This window comes from Mobula birostris, chromosome 14 (genome assembly GCF_030028105.1).
Source record: "Mobula birostris isolate sMobBir1 chromosome 14, sMobBir1.hap1, whole genome shotgun sequence".
In the NCBI taxonomy this organism is placed as follows: domain Eukaryota; kingdom Metazoa; phylum Chordata; class Chondrichthyes; order Myliobatiformes; family Myliobatidae; genus Mobula; species Mobula birostris.
In genome coordinates, this window is record NC_092383.1 from 11,665,427 (window position 1) to 11,685,197 (window position 19,771).

The 19,771-nt window shown below is 46.0% G+C and overlaps 1 protein-coding gene across 7 annotated transcripts in view; it reads left to right on the top strand.

Annotated features, from left to right (window-relative positions):
- chd2 (chromodomain helicase DNA binding protein 2) overlaps positions 1 to 19,057 on the top strand; it is a 130,458-nt gene extending 111,401 nt beyond the window's left edge. For 4 of the 7 annotated variants that reach the window (XM_072278097.1, XM_072278100.1, XM_072278098.1 and 1 more), the window contains 7 exons: positions 2,205 to 2,342; positions 4,606 to 4,737; positions 5,040 to 5,218; positions 6,669 to 6,771; positions 7,239 to 7,452; positions 9,976 to 10,216; positions 13,400 to 19,057. In XM_072278097.1, the coding sequence (XP_072134198.1) occupies positions 2,205 to 2,342; positions 4,606 to 4,737; positions 5,040 to 5,218; positions 6,669 to 6,771; positions 7,239 to 7,452; positions 9,976 to 10,216; positions 13,400 to 13,724 (1,332 nt within the window). In that variant the 3' untranslated portion in view covers positions 13,725 to 19,057. The other 3 variants (XM_072278099.1, XM_072278101.1, XM_072278104.1) reach the window with 2 other exon arrangements.
- Positions 19,058 to 19,771: the final 714 nt, after the last annotated feature.

Genomic DNA, 19,771 nt, shown 5'->3' on the forward strand with positions numbered 1-19,771 from the left:
GCCTGGACTGGAGAGTGTATGTCTAATGAGGATAGCTTAAGTGAACTAGGGCTCTTTTTTTGCAAAAGAGGATGAGAGGAGACCTGATAGAGGTGATCAAGATAGTCAAAGATAAAATGGACAGTCAGAGCCTGTATCCCAGGGTGGAAATAGCTGATACGAGAGGGCATAATTTTAAGCTGATTGGAGGAAGGTATTAGGAGTTGTCAGAGGTGTTTCTTTTACACAGAGAGTAGTGGGTGCGTGGAATGTGCTGCCAGGGGTGATGATAGAGGCAAATACATTAGGGACATTTAGGAAACTCTTGGATTGGCACATGGATGAAAGAAAAATGGAGGGCAATGTGGAAAGGAAGAGTTAGATTGATCTTAGAGTAGGTTAAAAGGTCGGCACAACATTGTGGGCTGAAGGGCCTGTATTGTGCAGTTCTATGTTCTGGATGCCTCACTGCAATTAGTGAAACCACACCAGGAATACTGTCTTCTAGGTAAGGGGAGATTTACGAGTGACGGGGGAAGTGGGTTATAGGTTCTCCTGACATCTGGGGATTAGAGAGGTAGGGGATTTGAGTTGTGATTAGCACACTGGGTCTTTATAAGAGTGAAATCCGATTGCTTTGAAACATACAAAATTCCTTTTGGGTTTCACAGGGTGGGCATGGTGACATTTCCCCCGACCAGGATGTTGAGATCCAGGTATTGCAGCCTCATGAGAAAGGGTTGGTCTTTGGGACTGAGATTAGAAATTCCTTCGTCCTGAAGTAGTACATCCTTTGGAATTCTCCATCAGGGAGCTTGGTGAAGGTGCAGTCACCAAGTTGAAGAATGAAAGCAATGGATTTCTGGCTGTTAAGGGAATGGGCACGGTAGCTGTTAATACAGGGAAGGTGGAGTTAGTACAGAAAATGTGACTGTTGTGATGATCAGCTATGATCTTATAGAAAGGCAGAGAAGCTTTTTGTTGGGGCTTGCATTGTTAAAACGATTACATTTTGGGTCATTTGCCTTTCATTGATGCTGCTTTCCCTCTCACATTATTCCCAATACTTTTATTAGATCCCTCCAGCACTTCCAAGCCTAGATCTGTTCTCTCAAAATACCAGTCTGAATATCCCCTTTCTTTGTAGAGTTGTTTGCTGAGCCTGGAGGTTAGACTGCATCACTGTCCCCCGATGATGTCATCTCGACTGGTGACGAATGTTTGTAACCTAACCTCCAGGCTTGATGAACAACCCTACAAACAAGCAGCCAACCCGAGCTCAAGATTGGGACATCACATACAAGGCCAGCAATTATTGCACATCCTCACTTGACTTTAAAAGGTGGTGGATCACCCTGTTGGGTGATGGTTGCTGATATAGCCACTGTGTTTCCATAGTGATGTTACCTAAAATATGAAATCAGAAATATGTCTGTAGTCCAATGCCATTGAATCCCACAGCTCGAAGGGGAACCATTGGCCTATTGTAGGTATGTCATCATTATTCCATTCTAACTGTGTGGTTATTGGCTCATTGTAGCTGTGTCGTCATTCACCTATTGCAGCTGTGTCCCCATTGGTCCGTTGCACCCACGCCCCCATTGGTCCGTTGCACCCGCGCCCCCATTGGTCCGTTGCACCCGCGCCCCCATTGGTCCGTTGCACCCGCGCCCCCATTGGTCCGTTGCACCCGCGCCCCCATTGGTCCGTTGCACCCGCGCTCCCATTGGTCCGTTGCACCCGCGCCCCCATTGGCCCGTTGCACCCGCTGCCCCATTGCACCCGCGCCCCCATTGGCCTGTTGCACCTGCGCCCCCATTGGCCTGTTGCACCTGGGCCCTGATTGACCCGTTGCACCTGCTGCCCCTTTGCACCGAAGCCCTCATTGGCCCATTGGCCCTGCTTCCCCTTTTGTCTATTACAGCTGTTTCCCCATTGTTCCATTGTACCCAGGTCCACATTTGCCCGTTACAGTTGCATCAACTCTATCTAATTAGCCACACTACTATTACTTCCCTGTTGCTCTCTTAAGGGTTTGTCCTTTTTTTTAATCCAATTTCAATTCAACGGCTTCCTCTACCCTTTCAGCCAGTGACTTTCAGATTTATACTGAGTCATTGCTTTAAAGCACTTCTGATGGAGGTGAAGCTGTGCTGAGATGAACCAGCGTAGGTTTCTTAACCAGGTCTGGTTTTAATTTTTGGTGTTGGTTGCTTCCCCCTCAGGATGGCGGTTTGGACCAAACTCCAATGAAGAAAAAGCTGAAGAAGAAGGACAACAAAGAGAACAAGGAAAAGGGTGACGTGAAGAAGGAAAAGGATGGGCAGAAAGGGAAAAAGAAGACCAAGACCAAGAAGGAGAAGGTATTGGAAATGTTGACCTGTGATAGTTTAGAGTAAATGAGGGGCATTTGTTTGTCAGGTTCCTTTCCAATGCCAGGGAACCCCGTCTGCTCTACATTTGGGGACGTACTTTTCCAGTGTTGGAGATGCTGTGAAGAGAGTCTGTTGTTGGTTCATTGGAACACAATTCCAAGTGTTGAGTCCATGGTGACTTGTGCATGCTAGTTACAGACATTGTTGTGTGGGCACGTGGCCAAGTGGTTAAGGCATTCGACTAGCGACCTGAAGGTTGTGAGTTCGAGCCCCATGGTCTCGTACGACTAACGGATGCCCTTATGGTCTGTTGGATCAATCTTATAACCAGAAAAGAATGATCATTCCAACATTCTTCCCCCTTCCATTCCACTTCGGATGAATGGTCTCAGCCCGAAACGTCGATGGTCTTTTCCACTCCATAGATGCTGCCTAACCTGCTGAGTTCCTCCAGCATTTTGTGTTGTTGCTGTGGATTTCCAGCATCTACAGAATCTCTTGTGTCTACGTTTTGACCGTCCCACTGCCAGATTGCTCCATGAGTGCTGGAAAAGCGGGGTGGACAATGAAAGCCAAGCCCCAACAGCCAAGCTGATTTCCCTGCCAAAGCTTAGTTCAAAGCCACTCTGGTAGAGGAGCTCAATGTGTCGAGCAACATGTGGGGAAGGATTAAGTCCTGACACGGGGCGTTGACCTGAAAAATTAATAATTTACCTTCCCCGCCCCCCCCCCCCCCGCCCTACCTCTCAAACAGATGCTGGTTGATCCACTGAGTTACACCAACACATTGTTTGTTGCTCTGGATTATGTTTGCAGTAACTCTCACCCATTTTGCAGAGCACCTGCTCATTTGGTGTCCTTTGCCAGAGATGGAAGTTCAGGAGAGTTTCAGGGTGATTCCGTGCGGAGGGTGGACAGCTTTACTTGTTTGTCAAAGAAGTAAACTCTGAAGTGGTAAAGCTTCCAACTAGCTATGTCGGGTAGCTGGCTGGTTTTACTTGGTGGTTTTGTTCATTTAAGGAAGGTCAAATGTTTGATACCAGAGGGCATGCTTTTCATGTACAGGAGATAAGTTGAAAAGGAGTGTATGGGGTAAGATTGTTTTTACACAGAGAGCAGTGTGTGTCTGGAAGCTGGTGCCAGGGATGGGCGTGGAGGCAGATAAGATAGTGGTGTTTAAGAGGCTCTTAAATAGGGACTTGAATAAGCAGTAAGTTGGTTTGTTATTGTCACATAAACTGAGCTACAGTGAGAAACATTGTTTTGTACGCCATTCATACAGAGCAATCCATTACAATCACGCACTGAGTTAGTACAAGGCTAAACAATAACAGAATGCAGAATAAAGTGTTACTGCTACAGAGAAAGTGCTCTGCTGGCAGGCAATGAGGTGGAAGACTTTCATGCCGTAGACAGAGGTGAAGAGTCTCTGTTCTCGTTCTAGGGAATCATTCAGTAATCCACGACAGCCGGGCAGAAGCTTTCCTTGAGCCTGGTGGTATCTGTTGCAGGCATTTGTTTTTGTCTTTGGCCCCTTGAGAGCTGAAGAAGGGGGAGTGTCTAGGGTGGGTAGGGTTTTCTAGCAATGCGAGACCATAAGACATAGGAACAGAATTAGGCCATTCAGCCTGTTGAGCCTGATCCGCCATTCAATCATGGCTGATTTATTTTCCCTCTTAACCAGATTCTCCTACTTTTCCCAGTGACCCTTGATGCCTTTACTAATCAAGAACCTATCAATCTCTGCTTTGATTTAATTATCTTGTCTCAACACGGTGGGCTGAAGGGCTTGTCCCTGTTACTGGTATGTTACGTGTCAGCAGGTGGGAGCATCGACGAGGGAAGCTAAGCCGTCACTTCGGCTTGCCGACCTCTCTGAAGGGAACTGTTAGCACTGTCTCTCCCTCTGGTCTCAAGTCTGCTGTGTGCCTCTGCGACTTCGCTGCGCTGTCCTCAGCGGTGAGCTCTGTCGTGGATCTTGGGCGCTATGGTAGCGTAGTAGTTAGTGCAATGCTATTACGGCTCGGGCTGCATCCTTTGCATGAGGTCTCTGTATGCCCTCCCTGTGGAATGCGTGGGTTTCCCCTGGGTGCTCCGGTTTCCTCCCACGGTACAAGGACATACCAGGTAGGTTAATTGGTCATTGTGAATTGTCCCGTGATTAGGTTGGGGTTAAATTGGGGTTGCTGGAAGGGCCTATACCACATTACATCAGTAAATAAAATAAATTTTTCACTCTTCTTCCCACTAGATGAAATCAGATGCTAAAGACAAGGCTCGGAAGTCTGTTTCCAAGGGTCCAGTGCACATTACGGCAGGTAATGACCCGGTGCCAATTGGAGAGGAGGGCGAGGACGAACTGGACCAAGAGACCTTTAGCATTGTAAGTGACCGCACCAGAGTGAATATCAACATACTCCTGCTTTTCAAATCTTCTGAAGGAAATGGGAAAAAAAGCTTACACAAATTAATCTATGTCTCTTTAATTTTTGTGAGTTTTGTGCTATTTAATTGGTGGGAAATGTTGGAAAATGGCATCTTTCTGTGGCATGATTCTAGAGCAGGGGAAGCTGAGTCACAAAGATCACCTGAGGAGGCTGAGACAGCTGATACCTTTGTTTCCCTGAATTAATTACAAAATGCTGTTCTCCCATCACCCCCACCCAACCTCCCAAACCTGCCCAGTGCAAGGAGAGAATGAGGCCGGTGAAGAAAGCCCTAAAGCAGTTAGACAAGCCGGAGGATGGACTTTCAGAGAAGGAGCAGCTGCAGCACACTCGCAGCTGCCTGCTGAAGATCGGAGACCGGATCACTGACTGTCTGAAGACCTACACCGACTCTGAACACGTGAAGATCTGGAGGAGGTATGTTAGGCTATCCTTCTACCTCATAAGACCCACTCCTCTGTGCTACTGGCTGAACCTCTTGGGGCTTATAAGAATCAACTTATTCAGGAATTGGTGTCATTTGCCATAGATAATTTACACGTCTTAGAAATCTGCTGAGGTGGGTTGGTCAGCTCACAACAGGCAACAGGAAAAAACAACATTGAACAATGATAAAGAATCATTTAAAAATAAAGTTACAGGTTAAAGTGCAGATGTGGAATAAAATGTGAATAAATACATAAATACCAGCGTGTATGTACAATTAAACGGCATTATAGGGGTGGCGCAGTTGTGTAGTGGTTAGCACAACACTTTGAAGTAGCAATAACCCGGGTTCAATTCCTACCGCTGCCTAAAAGGAATTTGTACATTTTCCCCGTGACCATGTAGCTTTCCTCCAGCCCTGGTTTCCTCCTACATACCAAAGACCTACCGGTTGGTAGGTTAATTAGTCATTGTAAGTTGTCCCGTCATTAGGCTGGGGTTAAACTAGTGTTGCTGGGCACCATGGCTCAAAGGGGCCAGAAGAGCCTACTTTGTGCTGTATATCAATAAATAAATAAATTATAAGAAGTGGTTTCAAGTGTTTACAGTGCAGTGACTGGGCAAATAGGTTGAGGGGGAGGCGAACTAGAATGGTTGATCAGATAAACTGCCTGGGAGAAGCAACTTTTAAGATAGTTGGAAATTCTCCTTTTAATAGCCCTTTTGCACCTTCCAGAAGGGAACTTTTGGAAAAAAACAGATTGCAAGGTGGGTTGTGTCTGCAATAAGACCATAAGATATAGGAGCAGAATTAGGCCATTCGGCCCATCAAGTTTGCTCTGCTGTTCCATCATGGCTGATGATTTTCACTCTCAGCCCCAATCTCCTGCCTTCTCCCCGCATCCTGTCATGTCCTGACCAACCAAGAATCTATCAACCTGTACCTTAAGTACATGTAAAGGCTTTTCCTCAGCTGCTACCTGTTGTAACAATTCATCACTCTCTGGCTAAAGAAATGTCTCATTTATAATGCTGTTTATCAGAAATCTATATAATATACAGTTCTGTATTAAAACCTGGTATGGGCTTTTCATGCCCTTAGTTAATCACAGTAATTCCGTGTAACCCTATGAGGGTGTAATAAACGTCTCCAATGCTGATCCAGTAGGTAATCTGTGTGTTGGAATGGGTTGATCATGTTAAAACAAACATGTTTGAGCTGATTCGTGGAACTTGAATTTGTCTTTGCTGAGACTCCAGTGCAGTGCTGAAAAAGTGCTGCGTTGTCAGAAGTGCTGATTTTGGACCCAATCTCTCCTCTTCACCCTGCCTTACTAGTTGGCTGCGCTGGCAGCTACGATTGCCACCTCTTAATTTTAAAAACATCACGTCCAAAACTGGTTCGGGTGTTCAGTGAACCTTTCCCTTGTACTTCCCGCAGAAATCTCTGGATTTTTGTCTCCAAGTTCACTGAGTTTGATGCCCGGAAGTTGCACAAGCTGTACAAGTTGGCACAGAAAAGGCGGTCCCAGGAAGAGGTAAAGGTATTCTGGATATGTACTCACTTACTCCTTCCTTAGCACTGGTCGTGTGTGCTGCTCTTGGAAGCAGAGAGGGTTTGGGAGAGATGGTTTGGCTAAAGGGCTGAAGAAGATGGAATCTGATGGGAGAGGAGGGTGGACCATGGGAGAAAGGGAAGGAGGAGGAGCACCAGAGGGAGGTGATCTGCGGATGAGGAGAAGAGGTAAGGGGGAGCCAGAATGGGGAATGGAAGGGGGGGAGAAGTTACTGCACATACTGAGCTCCTCCAGCATTTTGTGTGTGTTACTGTGGATTTCCAGCATCTGCAGAATCTCATGGTTTTTTTGTTTGGTTTTTTTTTATCCCTGGAACTGCTAGGTATGTCTGGGAAGCTTTGATTCCAGGACGACAGAGCCCCTCCGGTGTTTAGCTCCTGACTCGGGCTCTCTGACTCCGATCTAACGTTCCTGAATGTTCTGCTTCCCCTCAGGAGGAACAGAAGAAGAAAGAGAATAATTCTGAGAACAGGCGGCAGTTCAAGCCAGAGCCGTCGGGATCGAGCCGGGACTCCATGAGCTCACAGTCACACATGCAGCACGGGCCTCATGGTCCACAGCTGCTCCCTCCGCACCACCAACAGCAGCTGCACCCCCACCACCGAGACCTCTACACTCAGCTCAGCAAGAGGCCTTTCAACAACACAGGTAAGGTCACAGTGAGATTCACCACCATGATAAAGCAAGTACGAGCTAACCATCGAACACCCATTGTTCCTGCGGCTGGCCTAGTGTGGTTGGATACACTGGGCTTGGCTTAGCTGTCACCTTAAGACCTGCAGTCACGATACCTGCGGGCCAATGCAGAGGGTTGAGTACCATAACATGTATAATATTGGTCTATCATAAAGGCCTGTACATGAGAGTTAAAATCCCAGGACAGCTGAAGAATTTTGGATTCAAGTACAAACGCTTGTACTTCAATTAAATTTGGGATAAAGAGCTCATGTTGGTAAAGGTGAAATTGCCAGGTTAAAGTATCTTCAGTCTATTTAGAGATACAGCACAGTAACGGGGTCTTCTGACCCAACAAGTCCACCCCCCCCCCCACCCCCAATTACACCCATACGACCAATTAACCTACTAACCTGTGCTGTACAGCTTTGGAATATGGGAGGAAACCAGAGCACCCGGAGGAAACTCAGTTACAGTGAGAACATACAAACTCAACACAGACAGCAGCGTAAATTAAACCCAAGTCCTTGGCAGTGTAATGGTATATTACTAACTCATATGTTACCAGTCCTCACTCAGCCTGACCTGTAGGATTGCCCCACTCTGCAGGAGACATACATATCTGAAAGGACAATGGTCCATATCTTCTGACATTGGTCCCCGATGCCAGTTTTCCCAAAAGCACAGAGATGGGTCTGTGAATCTCAAGGGACACCATTGGATTGGCCAGTTGACCCCAATGACGTGTGCTTTGTAGCTAGTGAATGAAGACACAAGATAAGGACGCAGTCCCCTTTCTGACCACCTGGGTTGAGGTTTTCCCTTCTCCGTAGTTCACTCAGCTTTCAACCTAGTTTTTACTCTAGGTGCCTCCACATTCAATAGACAATAGGTGCAGGAGTAGGCTATTCGGCCCTTCGAGCTAGCACCGCCATTCACTGTGATCATGGCTGATCATCCACAATCAGTATCCAATTCCTGCCTTATCCCCATAACCTTTGATTCCACTATCTTTAAGAGCTCTATCCATCTCTTTCTTGAAAGCATCCAGAGACTTGGCCTCCACAGCCTTCTGGGGCAGAGCATTCCATATATCCACCACTCTGGGTGAAAAAGTTTTTCCTCAACTCCGTTCTAAATGGCCTACCCCTAATTCTTAAACTGTGGCCTCTGGTTCCGGACTCACCCATCAGCGGGAACGTGCTTCCTGTTGATCATTGTCCATTATTTCTTGCATCTTCAATGTAATGCCATCATGTGCCAAATCAGCCCCGTTCTTTTTGGCATTCCAAAGAAACTATTCCCTGCCTTCTCTGTCCCATCTCCACCAACATCTGCACAAGAGAAACTCTTCAGTTCAATGCACAGGATTAACCCTGAGTCCCATATCCCTGTCCATTTGATTTTGTGTCCCACTCCCACTCCCATTCTGACCACCTCCATTGTTGCCATGAACCAATCCCAGGGCAAGTGTGAGGAGCTGCACCTCACCTTATGTTCAGGAGTACGCACGTTGTAGGACTCCATCTCAAATTCTTCACTGTCAAGTAGTGTCCTTTCTTCCTGTATGTATCACCACTGACCATTTCTGCTTCTCATCTTGATTCAGTTTTTCTTTTACTGTCTATACACTCTGGCCTACCCAGCACATACTATTAATGCTATTGGCAATGTTAACATGGCTACTAACAATGCAGTACAGAAACAAGTGCAGTCTGACCTTAACGGCAGCTTCGTTTTCTCACTGGGTCTCACTCTATCACCGATATTCCCTCCGTTCTCCCCGTCCCAACCCCACCTTCTCTCCCATTGAAAATGTAACTATTTCTGTTGCCCTTCCCACAGATACTGGCCAACCCGTGGAGTGTTTCCAGCGTTTCTGTTACTGATTTCCTGTGCCTGCACTTTTTTATGTTTCATGTAAATAGGTTGTGCAGACTTGAATATGGACTGTAAGAGGAGCACAATAAGGCCGTTCACACCATTGAGTTTGCTCCACCATTCAATCCTGGCTGATTTAATTTTTCTCAAGCCAGTCTCATCCCCTTAAATGCCTTAACAATTGAGAACCTATCAATCTCTGCTTTAAATACACCCAATGACTTGGCCTCTACTGGCCTCTGTGGTAACAAATTCCACAGGTTTACCACCCTCTGGCTGAAGAAATACCCGCTCATCTCTGTTTAAAGGAGATGTCCTTCCATTCTGAGGCTGTGCCTTCTGGTCTGAGGCTCTCCCACCAGAGGAGACATCTCTCCATATCCACTCTATCCAGACCTTTCAATTTCAATGAGATCATCTCATCCTTTTCATCTCTAGTGAGTACAGGCTCAGAGTTTTTGAAAGCTCCTCATAGATTAGTAATGCTATTGCTGTGTAAGTCTGCAGAAGGATCCTGTAGACTGTAGGCAGCTTGTTCTGTGGCCTTGCCTGTTCTGCACAAGGCCTGCCAAAGCCTGACCCACTGAAGTCCCGGCTCTCCTTTGCTTCCTGTAGATCGGGGAGACCGGCAGAGGGATCGGATGTACAACTACAGCAACCAGCACTGGGTAGCAGACCGGCACCACCCCTACGACCAGCACAGGTACAAGGACCATCACTTTGGCGATCGGAGGCCTCGCGGAGACCCCCACAGGAATTCCGGCAACTACCGGCCAAACAACATCCACCGCAAGAGACCATACAACCAGTACGGCAGCGAGCGCGACCACCGAGGTCATCGAGATTATTACGACAGGTGAACCTCCTTGCTTACTTGGTACTGATGGGTACATACATGAGGATCACATGGTTGTAAGTGATAGGAGCAGAATTAGTCCATTCAGCCTGTCGACTCTATTGCTATTCAATCATGGCTTATTCGATGGAATTCTCTTGGCTTCCCTCTTCCTAACCTTTGATCCCTCCCTTCACTGAAAGACCACCAGGGTTCTGATGAGAATTTAGGGTCTGCTGGGACTGGTCAAGCACATTTAGCTATCTGTGGCTTAGCCGGGGTGGGAGGGGGGTGGTGGTGGAATCACCTCAGACAAATGTTCAGGGAGGTTACACACCAGGGATCTCAGGGGAGCTTCTGGCCAGGTGATTACCAGCTTAGTGGGGCAGTACTGGACAAGCATGGGGGTACCACGCCTGGAAACTGCCCTCAAAGCCTGACTGAAATAAATAACCGATCTTTCACCGTCACTGGGTCAGAATCCTCTGTCCCTTGGAACATTTTAGGGAGACCCATTCGCCAAGGGCATGATTGAATGACAATGGAGTAGATGGGCTGAATGTAGTGTTTCAAGAGGGCTGCTCATCCCCCACCTTCTCACGGGGAGTTAGTGATAAACAGTTAGGTACTGGCTCAGCTTGTAGAGCTCAGGTCCCCCAAATGAGTAGGTAAAAGAACGGTGATGCTAATGGCAGTATGGCCGTGTGGAACACTGGGCTGGACTTGGCCAGGAGCTCACAGGCAGATGCTGGTACCAGACTGGCGCAGAGAGGTGGATTATATCGAGTAGACTTCTGTAGGGAGAGATTTAGCCAGGCCCTGATGAGGGGATGGTAACATTTCAACATTTGTTTCTGAGGTGGTATCTATGGGGTTGGGGGTGGGGGAAGGTTTCACGAGGCAGATGTTTGGTGAAGCTGGGCAGATGTTTGGTGAAGCTGGACAGATGTTCACACAAGGTATCACACCGAGTACTCATGGGATGTGTTTGTCTCTGCTGTGGATGGATGGGGCTGTACTGATAATTATCCCTATAGATCAGTGGCTCCCAACCTGGGGTCAACATCCCCCCTCCCTCCCCCAGTCTTGGCTTAAGAAGAAGTTGGGACCCCCTTGCTATAGATGGATAAAGGTGGTTGCAACTTTGAGTACATAATTCTTGCACCATACTGTTTACCCACACTGCACTTTATTCTGCGTCGTTATCGTTATACCTCAGTGCACTGTGCAGTGATCTGATCTGTATGAACAATATGCAGTCACTGTGTTCTTTTACTTCTATTTATTTATTGACACAGCGAGGTGAAGGCCCTTTTGACCCTTCAAGGCCCAGCAATCCCCTAAATTAATCCTAGCCAAATCACAGGGCAATTCACAATCACCAATTAACCTACCCACCAGTAGGTCTTTGGACTGTGGGAATGAACCCACGGGGAGGACGTACAATCCCCTTACAGGCAGTGGCGGGAATTGAACCCAGGTCACCTGTACTGTAAAGAGTTGTGCTAACCACTACGCTACCGTGGTACATGAGAATAATTCCAGGTTCAAGTTTGATGGGTTAACACAGGTTGTTAAGATTATGTCCTCAGATGGTAAAGTTACAATGGGTACACCAGGCGAGATGTTCAGTCAAGTTGAGTTCATAATCACATATACATGTATAATGAAAAGCTTTCTTGTAGCAGCATTACATGCATAGGTAGCAACATCACACACAGTACTGTATAAATTCTACACAATTATGCAGGACAGTGAAGAGAGAGGTAAAACTGTGTGCAGAAACACCACCTGATTGCAAAAACAACACCAAGTCCATGGTGGTGTAAGATGTGATTGATAGTGTTCTGTTGCTGAGGTAGGGTAAGGGTTACACAGGTCAGTTCAAGAACCTGATGACTTGGAAAATTCTCTGTAGCATTTAATTTTTTTGGAAAATGAATGTTTGGAAATCTAAAATTGCTGTTTTCTACTGATACACTAATCCAGAGGACAAAAAATAAGCATCTAAAACAAAATTTCTATATTAAAAAAATCTAGGGTGCCTGAGCCTTTGCACAGTACTGTACATTACTAGAAAGATGGCATTAATGGACTTGTGGTTAACCAGGTTACCCCAGTCTTTTCCATCAGCACACTGCTTTAGTGCAAAATTACCAAACATCAGACCTTCACGGTTTTCCTAAGCTCTGACTGTGGAATTAGCCTATAAGACACAGGAGTGGGATTTGGCCATTCGATCCATCCAGTCTGCTCTGCCATTGCATCATGGCTGATTTATTATCCCTCTCAACTCCATTCTCCTGCCTTCTCCTTAACCTTCGATTGTTAAGGTTACTCTTCCGATGGTAAATTTGCAATGGGTACAACGTGTGGAGATGTTTGTAAACTTGTACTGCAAGTGAAGTGGAGTTTTATTATCATATGTGCAAGTATGGTGAGGCTATCAACCTCCGCTTTAAATATACCCAATGACTCACCACCCTCATCTCATCTGTTCTAAAGAGACATCCCTTTATTCTGAGGCTGTGCCCTTTGGTCCTAGACTGACCCACTATAGGAAACATCCTCTCCATGTCCACTTTATCTGGATTTTTCAATATTTGATGCGTTTCAATGATATTTCCCCCCCCCCCATTCTTTTAAACTCCAGTGAGCTTAGCTGTGTGGCTATACACAGCTCCAGCACCTAATTCAAGTTTGCTGATGACACCAGTGTTGTGGGCCACATTAAAGGTGGTGATGAATCAGCATGCAGGAGGGAGGTTGAAAATTCGGCTGAGTGGTGTCATAACAATAATCTCACTCAGTGTCAGCAAGACCAGGGAACTGATTGTCGACTTCAGGAGAGGGAAACCAGAGGCCCATGAGCCAGACATCATCAGAGGTGGGAAAGGATCAGTAACCTTAAATTTCTGGGTGTTAACTATCTCAGAGGACCTGTCCTGAACCCATCATATAAATGTAATTACAAAGAAATTCATGTTGAACTCTTGAATCCAGGCCCAGAGCCATCAAACACTCCTCATACATTAACCCTTTCATTCCCAGAATTATTCTTGTGAACCTCCTCTGGATCCTCCCCCATGCTAGCACATACCTTTCTTGGACTGGAGCCCCAAGTGACTGCTGCCATGTTAACACTGTAACGTGAAACTGGGTACAATTTGCTTGAACCAGCTGAGCCTCTGTTTGTCATTCCAGGCGTCATCAGGACATGAAGCGCCGCAGGTCAGACGAGTTCAGACCTCAGGACCACCACAACCTAGGGCACCAACCAGACTTCCGTCGACTGCCTGATCACAGGGGACCCGGACCCTACCACAGCCAAGGACCTTCCGAACACTATAGACCATTTCACATTGAAAAGCCAATGGAGCACAAGGTGCCTGCACCAGACCATCGCTCACCCCTCTCCCAGAAATCACCCCATGATTCGAGATCCCCCCATGAGCATCGGTCCCCTCTGGACCGCTCACTGGAGCACAAGAACACTCCCGACTACAACTGGAATGTGAGGAAAACGTAGAGTCAGTTCTGAGGGAAACTGCTGCAAGTTCTCTGTGTCTTGTTTGAATAGAACCCTCACATTATCCTTTTCCACACACACGCACACACACACGCACACACATGCACACACACACACACGCACACACACACACGCACATACACACACACGCACACACACACACACACACTCTCTCTCTCTCTCTCACACACACACACACAACCAAGGAGAGACTACTGTGATACCAATGGCAGAGCGAATGTGAAAAATTCGGGTACAATGGGAGAGGTTTCTGCTGCTTGAACAGAGGGATGTTTGCAATTTGGACAAAGACTCGGGTCAGCATCGGTGCAGAATTTGCCCGGGCTCACTCTGGAATCTTGACCAGCCTGGGAGGAAAGGAAAAATCGACCTTTGGGAGATGGCAACTCTTGTGTTACAGGCAATGATTCTATTGTTCTGTTTTTTAAAAAAAAAAAGAACCCTCGAGCAGGCGATCAGCAGAGAGTGTATTTCATAAGGAAAATGTCCTATCTCCTGTCAACTTTGTCTGCTTAAACGACTTCTCTGTTTTACTTTAAATGTGCGTGACAAATGCTCTCTGTGCTCAGTGGTGCTGGGCAGGCCCGTCCTTCTCCTGAACAGATTTCCAAAAATCACGGTGGTGGGGGTTGGTGGGGAGGGGGCAGGTCTCTGCTCAATGTCGGCGGCAGTACTGGTGTCAAGGTGGAGGGAGCGGTGTGGTGTGCACGACTCCATCTGTCTGGCACTCCCGTAACTTGCTGAAGGAATACCAAAAAGAAAAAGGGAGAGGGGAGAGCAGCAAGTTCTTAAATTCTTCCGTAGACGAGGCTTTTGTGCCTCTTTAGAACAGAAAGCAGTGTGGGCAGGACTATCAGCACTTTGTATTCGGTTGGAATGTACCTTTTTCTGACGCTTCAACCTGTCTTTAGAATGTAGTGTCTTTATTTGCAACAAAGAAGTATTAGGATATTGCCTACTCAAGAATCAAAAGATTAGTACCTTGATTCTAACAGTCTTCAATTCCCACAATATTGAAGTCTTGTGCCGCAGTCTCTCACAACGTAAGCACTTTGTTCAATTCGCTTTTCTCTTCATGCTGCCTGTTCCGAGGCGCCTCGGTTTGTGTGGATCACTTTAATCCTCACTGTAAAATAACTTATTTTTTTACTACTTCGTTCTGACCTGTGTTTGATAGGAGGGGTTTAAAGAAATAACATACTTTTTTTCTTGTTAAGAAAAGACTGAGCAGGTGAAAAAAGATTTGATTTACCAGAGCAGAATGGTAGGTTGCTCTGAGAAATATTCTCAAGGTGACTGACTGTGCCATATAATGTAGAGATTGTCAGTGTTGAAGCTCCAGTGTGTCTCTGCATTTCTGGACCCAGGACTCTCCTGAACGTTGTTCCTTTTTTTTTTAAGTTGTTTCCAGTCAAGGAGAAAATGAAGCTTTGTCTCCTTACGTGCCCTGTAGTTCACCTTCCCCCTTCCCCACCAACATGGCTGCTTTCACGTATTCACGCCGGTCACAAGTTCACTCACAGCCGACAACACAACTGCACATGCCCATCAACGGTTACGGCTGAGAGAACATTCTTCATAACAGACCAATCCAATTTAACTTCTTGGCTGGGGTGGGGAGTGAGAAGGAGCAATTTGAGGGGGCTTCTGAACATCGTCATGTTTAGTTTCTTCCAAAAAAAAGTGAACTCCTGGAAGCACGTTTCCATTCAGTAGGGAGAGGAACGTTTCAGGTCAGGGGCTCCAGCACTGGGGAACATAAAAGAAGCAGGCGTTAAGTGATGGGGAGAACAAAGTGAATGTCTGTGACAGGGTAAGGTGGTCATGGTAATGGTTACTTTATGAACAAGACTGGCCAAAGGAATGGTATAACCACACATGGGGACAAGGATAGGATGAACATAGAACACAGTACAGGCCCTTCGGCCCATTATGTTGTGCCTACCTCTTAACCTACGCTAAGATCAATCTAACCCTTCCCTCCTACATAGCCCTCTATTTTTTCTATCTCCAAGTGCTTATCTAATGCCTCTAATGTATCCGCTTCTACCACCAGCACTGGCAGGGAGTTCCACATACCCACCACGCTCTGTAAAATAAAAACTTAACTCTGACATATCCCCTATACTTTACTGCAAACACCTTAAAATTATGCTCCCTCATAACAGCCATTTCCGCCCTAGGAAAAAGTCTCTGGCTATCCCCTCAATCTAAGCCTCTTATCATTATGTACACCTCTGTCAGGTTACTTCTCATCCTCCTCCACTTCAAAGAGTAAAGCCCTAGCTCACTCGACCTTTCCTCAGACGACATGCTTTTCAACTCAGGCAATATCCTGGTAAACTTTCTCTGCACCCCCTCTGAAGCTTCCTCATCCTTCCTGGTGACCAGAACTGAACACATTTTGCAAGTGTGGTCTAACCAGAGTTGTACAGAGCTGCAACATACCTCACAGCTCTTCAACTCATTCCTCCCCGACTAATGAGGACCAACACACCACACGCTGCCTTAACAGCCCTATCAATTTGCACAGCAACTTTGAGGGATCTATAGCCCTGAACCCCAAGATCCCTCTGTTGGTCCACAATGGTTACCTGAAGTTATGGAATTCAGTGTTAGATGACTAGGCAGCAACATTCCCAATCAGGAGAGATGGTGATTTCCCTCTAGTCAGCCTTCAATCACAGGTTTGCACTCTGCAGGTTATAATGCTTTTATTTTCTTTTGTGTTCTGATGCAAAGTTTTGGTCCGAAATATAGACTGTTTCACTCCTGACCTGCTGACTGTTTCTGTTCTCTGCTGCTTTTTCCCCCGATTTGGAAGTTACTTTTTCATTCTAGCTGCAGTCGGCTTTCTTTCAAATCCATTGAGCTGAATAAATTATTTCTTATCTGTATATTGTTTGGGCACTAATGCACTAACAGGTTCTGGAACCTTAATTTATCGCTCTCATTTCATGTTTAAGACCATAAGATATAGGAGCAGAATTAGGCCATTTGGCCCATTGAGTCTGCTCCACCATCTTATTATCCATTATTCCTGTTAGCCCCAGTTTCCAGCGTTCTCTCCCTATCCCTTCATGTCCTTACCAATTAAAAGTCTATCAACCTTTGCCTTAAATATTCGTAAAGACTTGGCCTCTACAGCTGCCTGTGGCAAAGAATTCCACAGATTCACCACTCTGGCTAAAGAAGTTCTGCCTCATCCCCGTTCTAAAAGGACACCCTTCTATTCTACTCCATCACCATCCCTAGGTGGTGACTCTCAACCTGCTCCCATTTCCCTGACTGGTGAAGTCCACACAACGGGGACAGACAGCTCAAATGGCAGTGAAAAAGTGTTAGTTAAGCAATACAATCCCTTCCCCCAGTTCTCGCTGTGAACATAACAGTACCTCCTCCCCGGACTGAGTGGAATTATAAACTTTTTTGAGGAGTGCACAGCTGATGAATGCTAACTGTGATCTGGTCTGATTGTCCCCAAAGTTGAGCTTTGATGGTGAACCTAGCAGTGGTTGTCTCGGTAGGTAACTGGAGGAGATCGAGTACACACACTACCTTATTCCTCACTGACTTTCATTTCATACGATTGCTACTTAGCCTTGTGTTTTCTGCTGCTAACCGTACCGTCCTGCAACTGTGGGGGAGAGGTCCTGACAGTGTTAGCTGTTGAATGGCCGGTGTCAATTAAACTGCACTACGCTGTTGGTTCATGTAACATCACTTCAATACCATAGTAACAGTTCGTTTAAAATATTCAGGAAGCAGTAAGGATTAAAATTAATGTTTGCATACTCCCAAGTCTGAAGGAATGATGGTCGCAAGACTCCATGTTTCTGCACCGCTGTTCCAGACGTAGCCTCTAAACCTTCATCCAGCGCTTGAGCCTGACACGTTCACTTGGAACTTGCTCGTCCCTGTGTTACCACTCTGCGTGTTAGAAGTTGTGCCCGCGGGCTGAGGTGATCCACCGACCTTGCCAGACATGTTACTTAGAACGTAGCTGGCCCGCGTGGTGTCACAGCACTGGTGTCCACACGTGATCCTCAGCATAGTAAGCAGTTTTTTTCAGTTCTAGGGCAATCAGACACACCTTGCTGGGATTTGGAGGGGTTAACAGTTCCGTGCCTGTGCTGTAGGTGCAGTGAACTTTGCGATAATTCCTATATTAAGTCTCACAACCCCACACTATCAAGGAGGAAGTGAATGGTGAGTGCAGAAATATCTATGGTGTCAAAGGCACAGAAACAAGGGGGGACTGAGCCCCATGGTCTAAACTGGTGATGTCTCCTACTTCAGCCCAGGATAAGCCATGTGTCCAGTAAGGGAGTTAATGCAAACTAAGGTATTAATGTGAAATCTGTCTGGGATGGGTGTGTGAGGACTAAAGGTTGGATTGGTTTGTTTCATGACACTTTCAACTGTAAATTCGCTATTTTCTCGATGCACAATTGCGATCAAACTGTATGTAAGGAGACCAAGGAGCTGGGTGGGTGAGGTTCACGCATGGGGAGGTGTGTGGGATTTTATGGTCATAAGCAGTTGTATCCACTGAGGAACGAGCAGTGCCAGCTCAGAGTTGTGATTCGCATCTTCGCTGACGAGGGGAAAGCATCCCAATGGTAACTTGCATGAAAGGTGTCCTGGAGCCCCAAAGTCATGCTCCGGGCAAGGCAGTGACTGTCCCTTCACTGGGATAAGTTGTTCTGTGAGGAATTTGTTACAATAAATGGGAGCTACTGTGCTAATGAGAAGTGATGGAGATTGGGAACTAGGTGAAGAGCCCTTTCAAAGTGTCTTCTGAAGAAAACTGAAATTGACCACTTAAAACTGATTTGTTTTGCCTTGGTGTAGAATGCTATATGTAGGGTGAACATAAACAAGTGCAACTGTTTATTGCTGATGGTTCTGCAATGTGCAGTTGGTATGAGTGCTCTAAATCTTCCATATGACAGTATTGGGCTGCTGTTACCTTCCAATGCTGCCTCTGTATCAGACACAATGTGAAGCAATTAGAAGAATATATTACCCTGTTTTACATTTTTAAGGACATTTTTTTAGTCACAACTCCTAGACAACTATAATGATGGAGATGTCTATGGAATGGAAGAGGATGAAAAAAAAGAAATCAGCTGCCAAGCCCCATGTATTTTGTTTTGCTGAAATGGTCGGTACAGTTTCTGTAAAAACTTATGTGGACTTTTTAAATGACTTTAAAGAAAAGTAAATATTAATTTATATTTGTGAAAAGGCCACTGTTAGTGCATTTTGATGTAAATACTTTGTTTATAGTACGTATTAAATTTTCCTACACCTAACTGTCTGCAGCGTAATTATTACGGAGGGGTTACAATTTGATGGTGCTGCGTGGCACGGTACATTCTGTGATCAGGCTGACAATGAAGTATTAGAACCAGAATCAGGTTTTAATATCACTGGCGTATTGTCATGAAATCTGTTTTTGTGGTAGCAGTACAGTGCAATACACAAAAACACTGAATTACAGTAAATATATGTAATGCTCAGTTATATTGGCTCGTATATGTCTAGGGGAAATCTGCCTGAACGCTTCCGACGGAGTCGGTTGCTGTACTACTGCCGCCCAAATCAATCCCAAACATAAATCATCAGCCAGCACACACAGTACGTTTTACCAAGTACACTTTATAGATATTACTAAGTCTATGAAATTAATATAAATTGGATACAGAAAAGGAAGTAATGATAAAAAAAGGCGCCAGACTTATCAAAGTCCAAGTTCGTCGTGCACAACCGTTGGAGCTCAATAAATTCCTGACAACCACCTGGATCCTGTGGACTCACGGCTCGGGACCAACCGGAGCCTTTTGCACGTCCGCTGTCCTCCCTGTCTCTCCTCCGACTCCCCGCCAAAAATCCCCGTTCCCAGTTATGAGACAGCATTATCACATAACATGAACACCCATTGGCTAATAGCACCCTGCTGTCTGTATTAACCCAAGCAAATGTCCAGCTAGAGATTTTTCCGGCATTTAACATAACAAAGA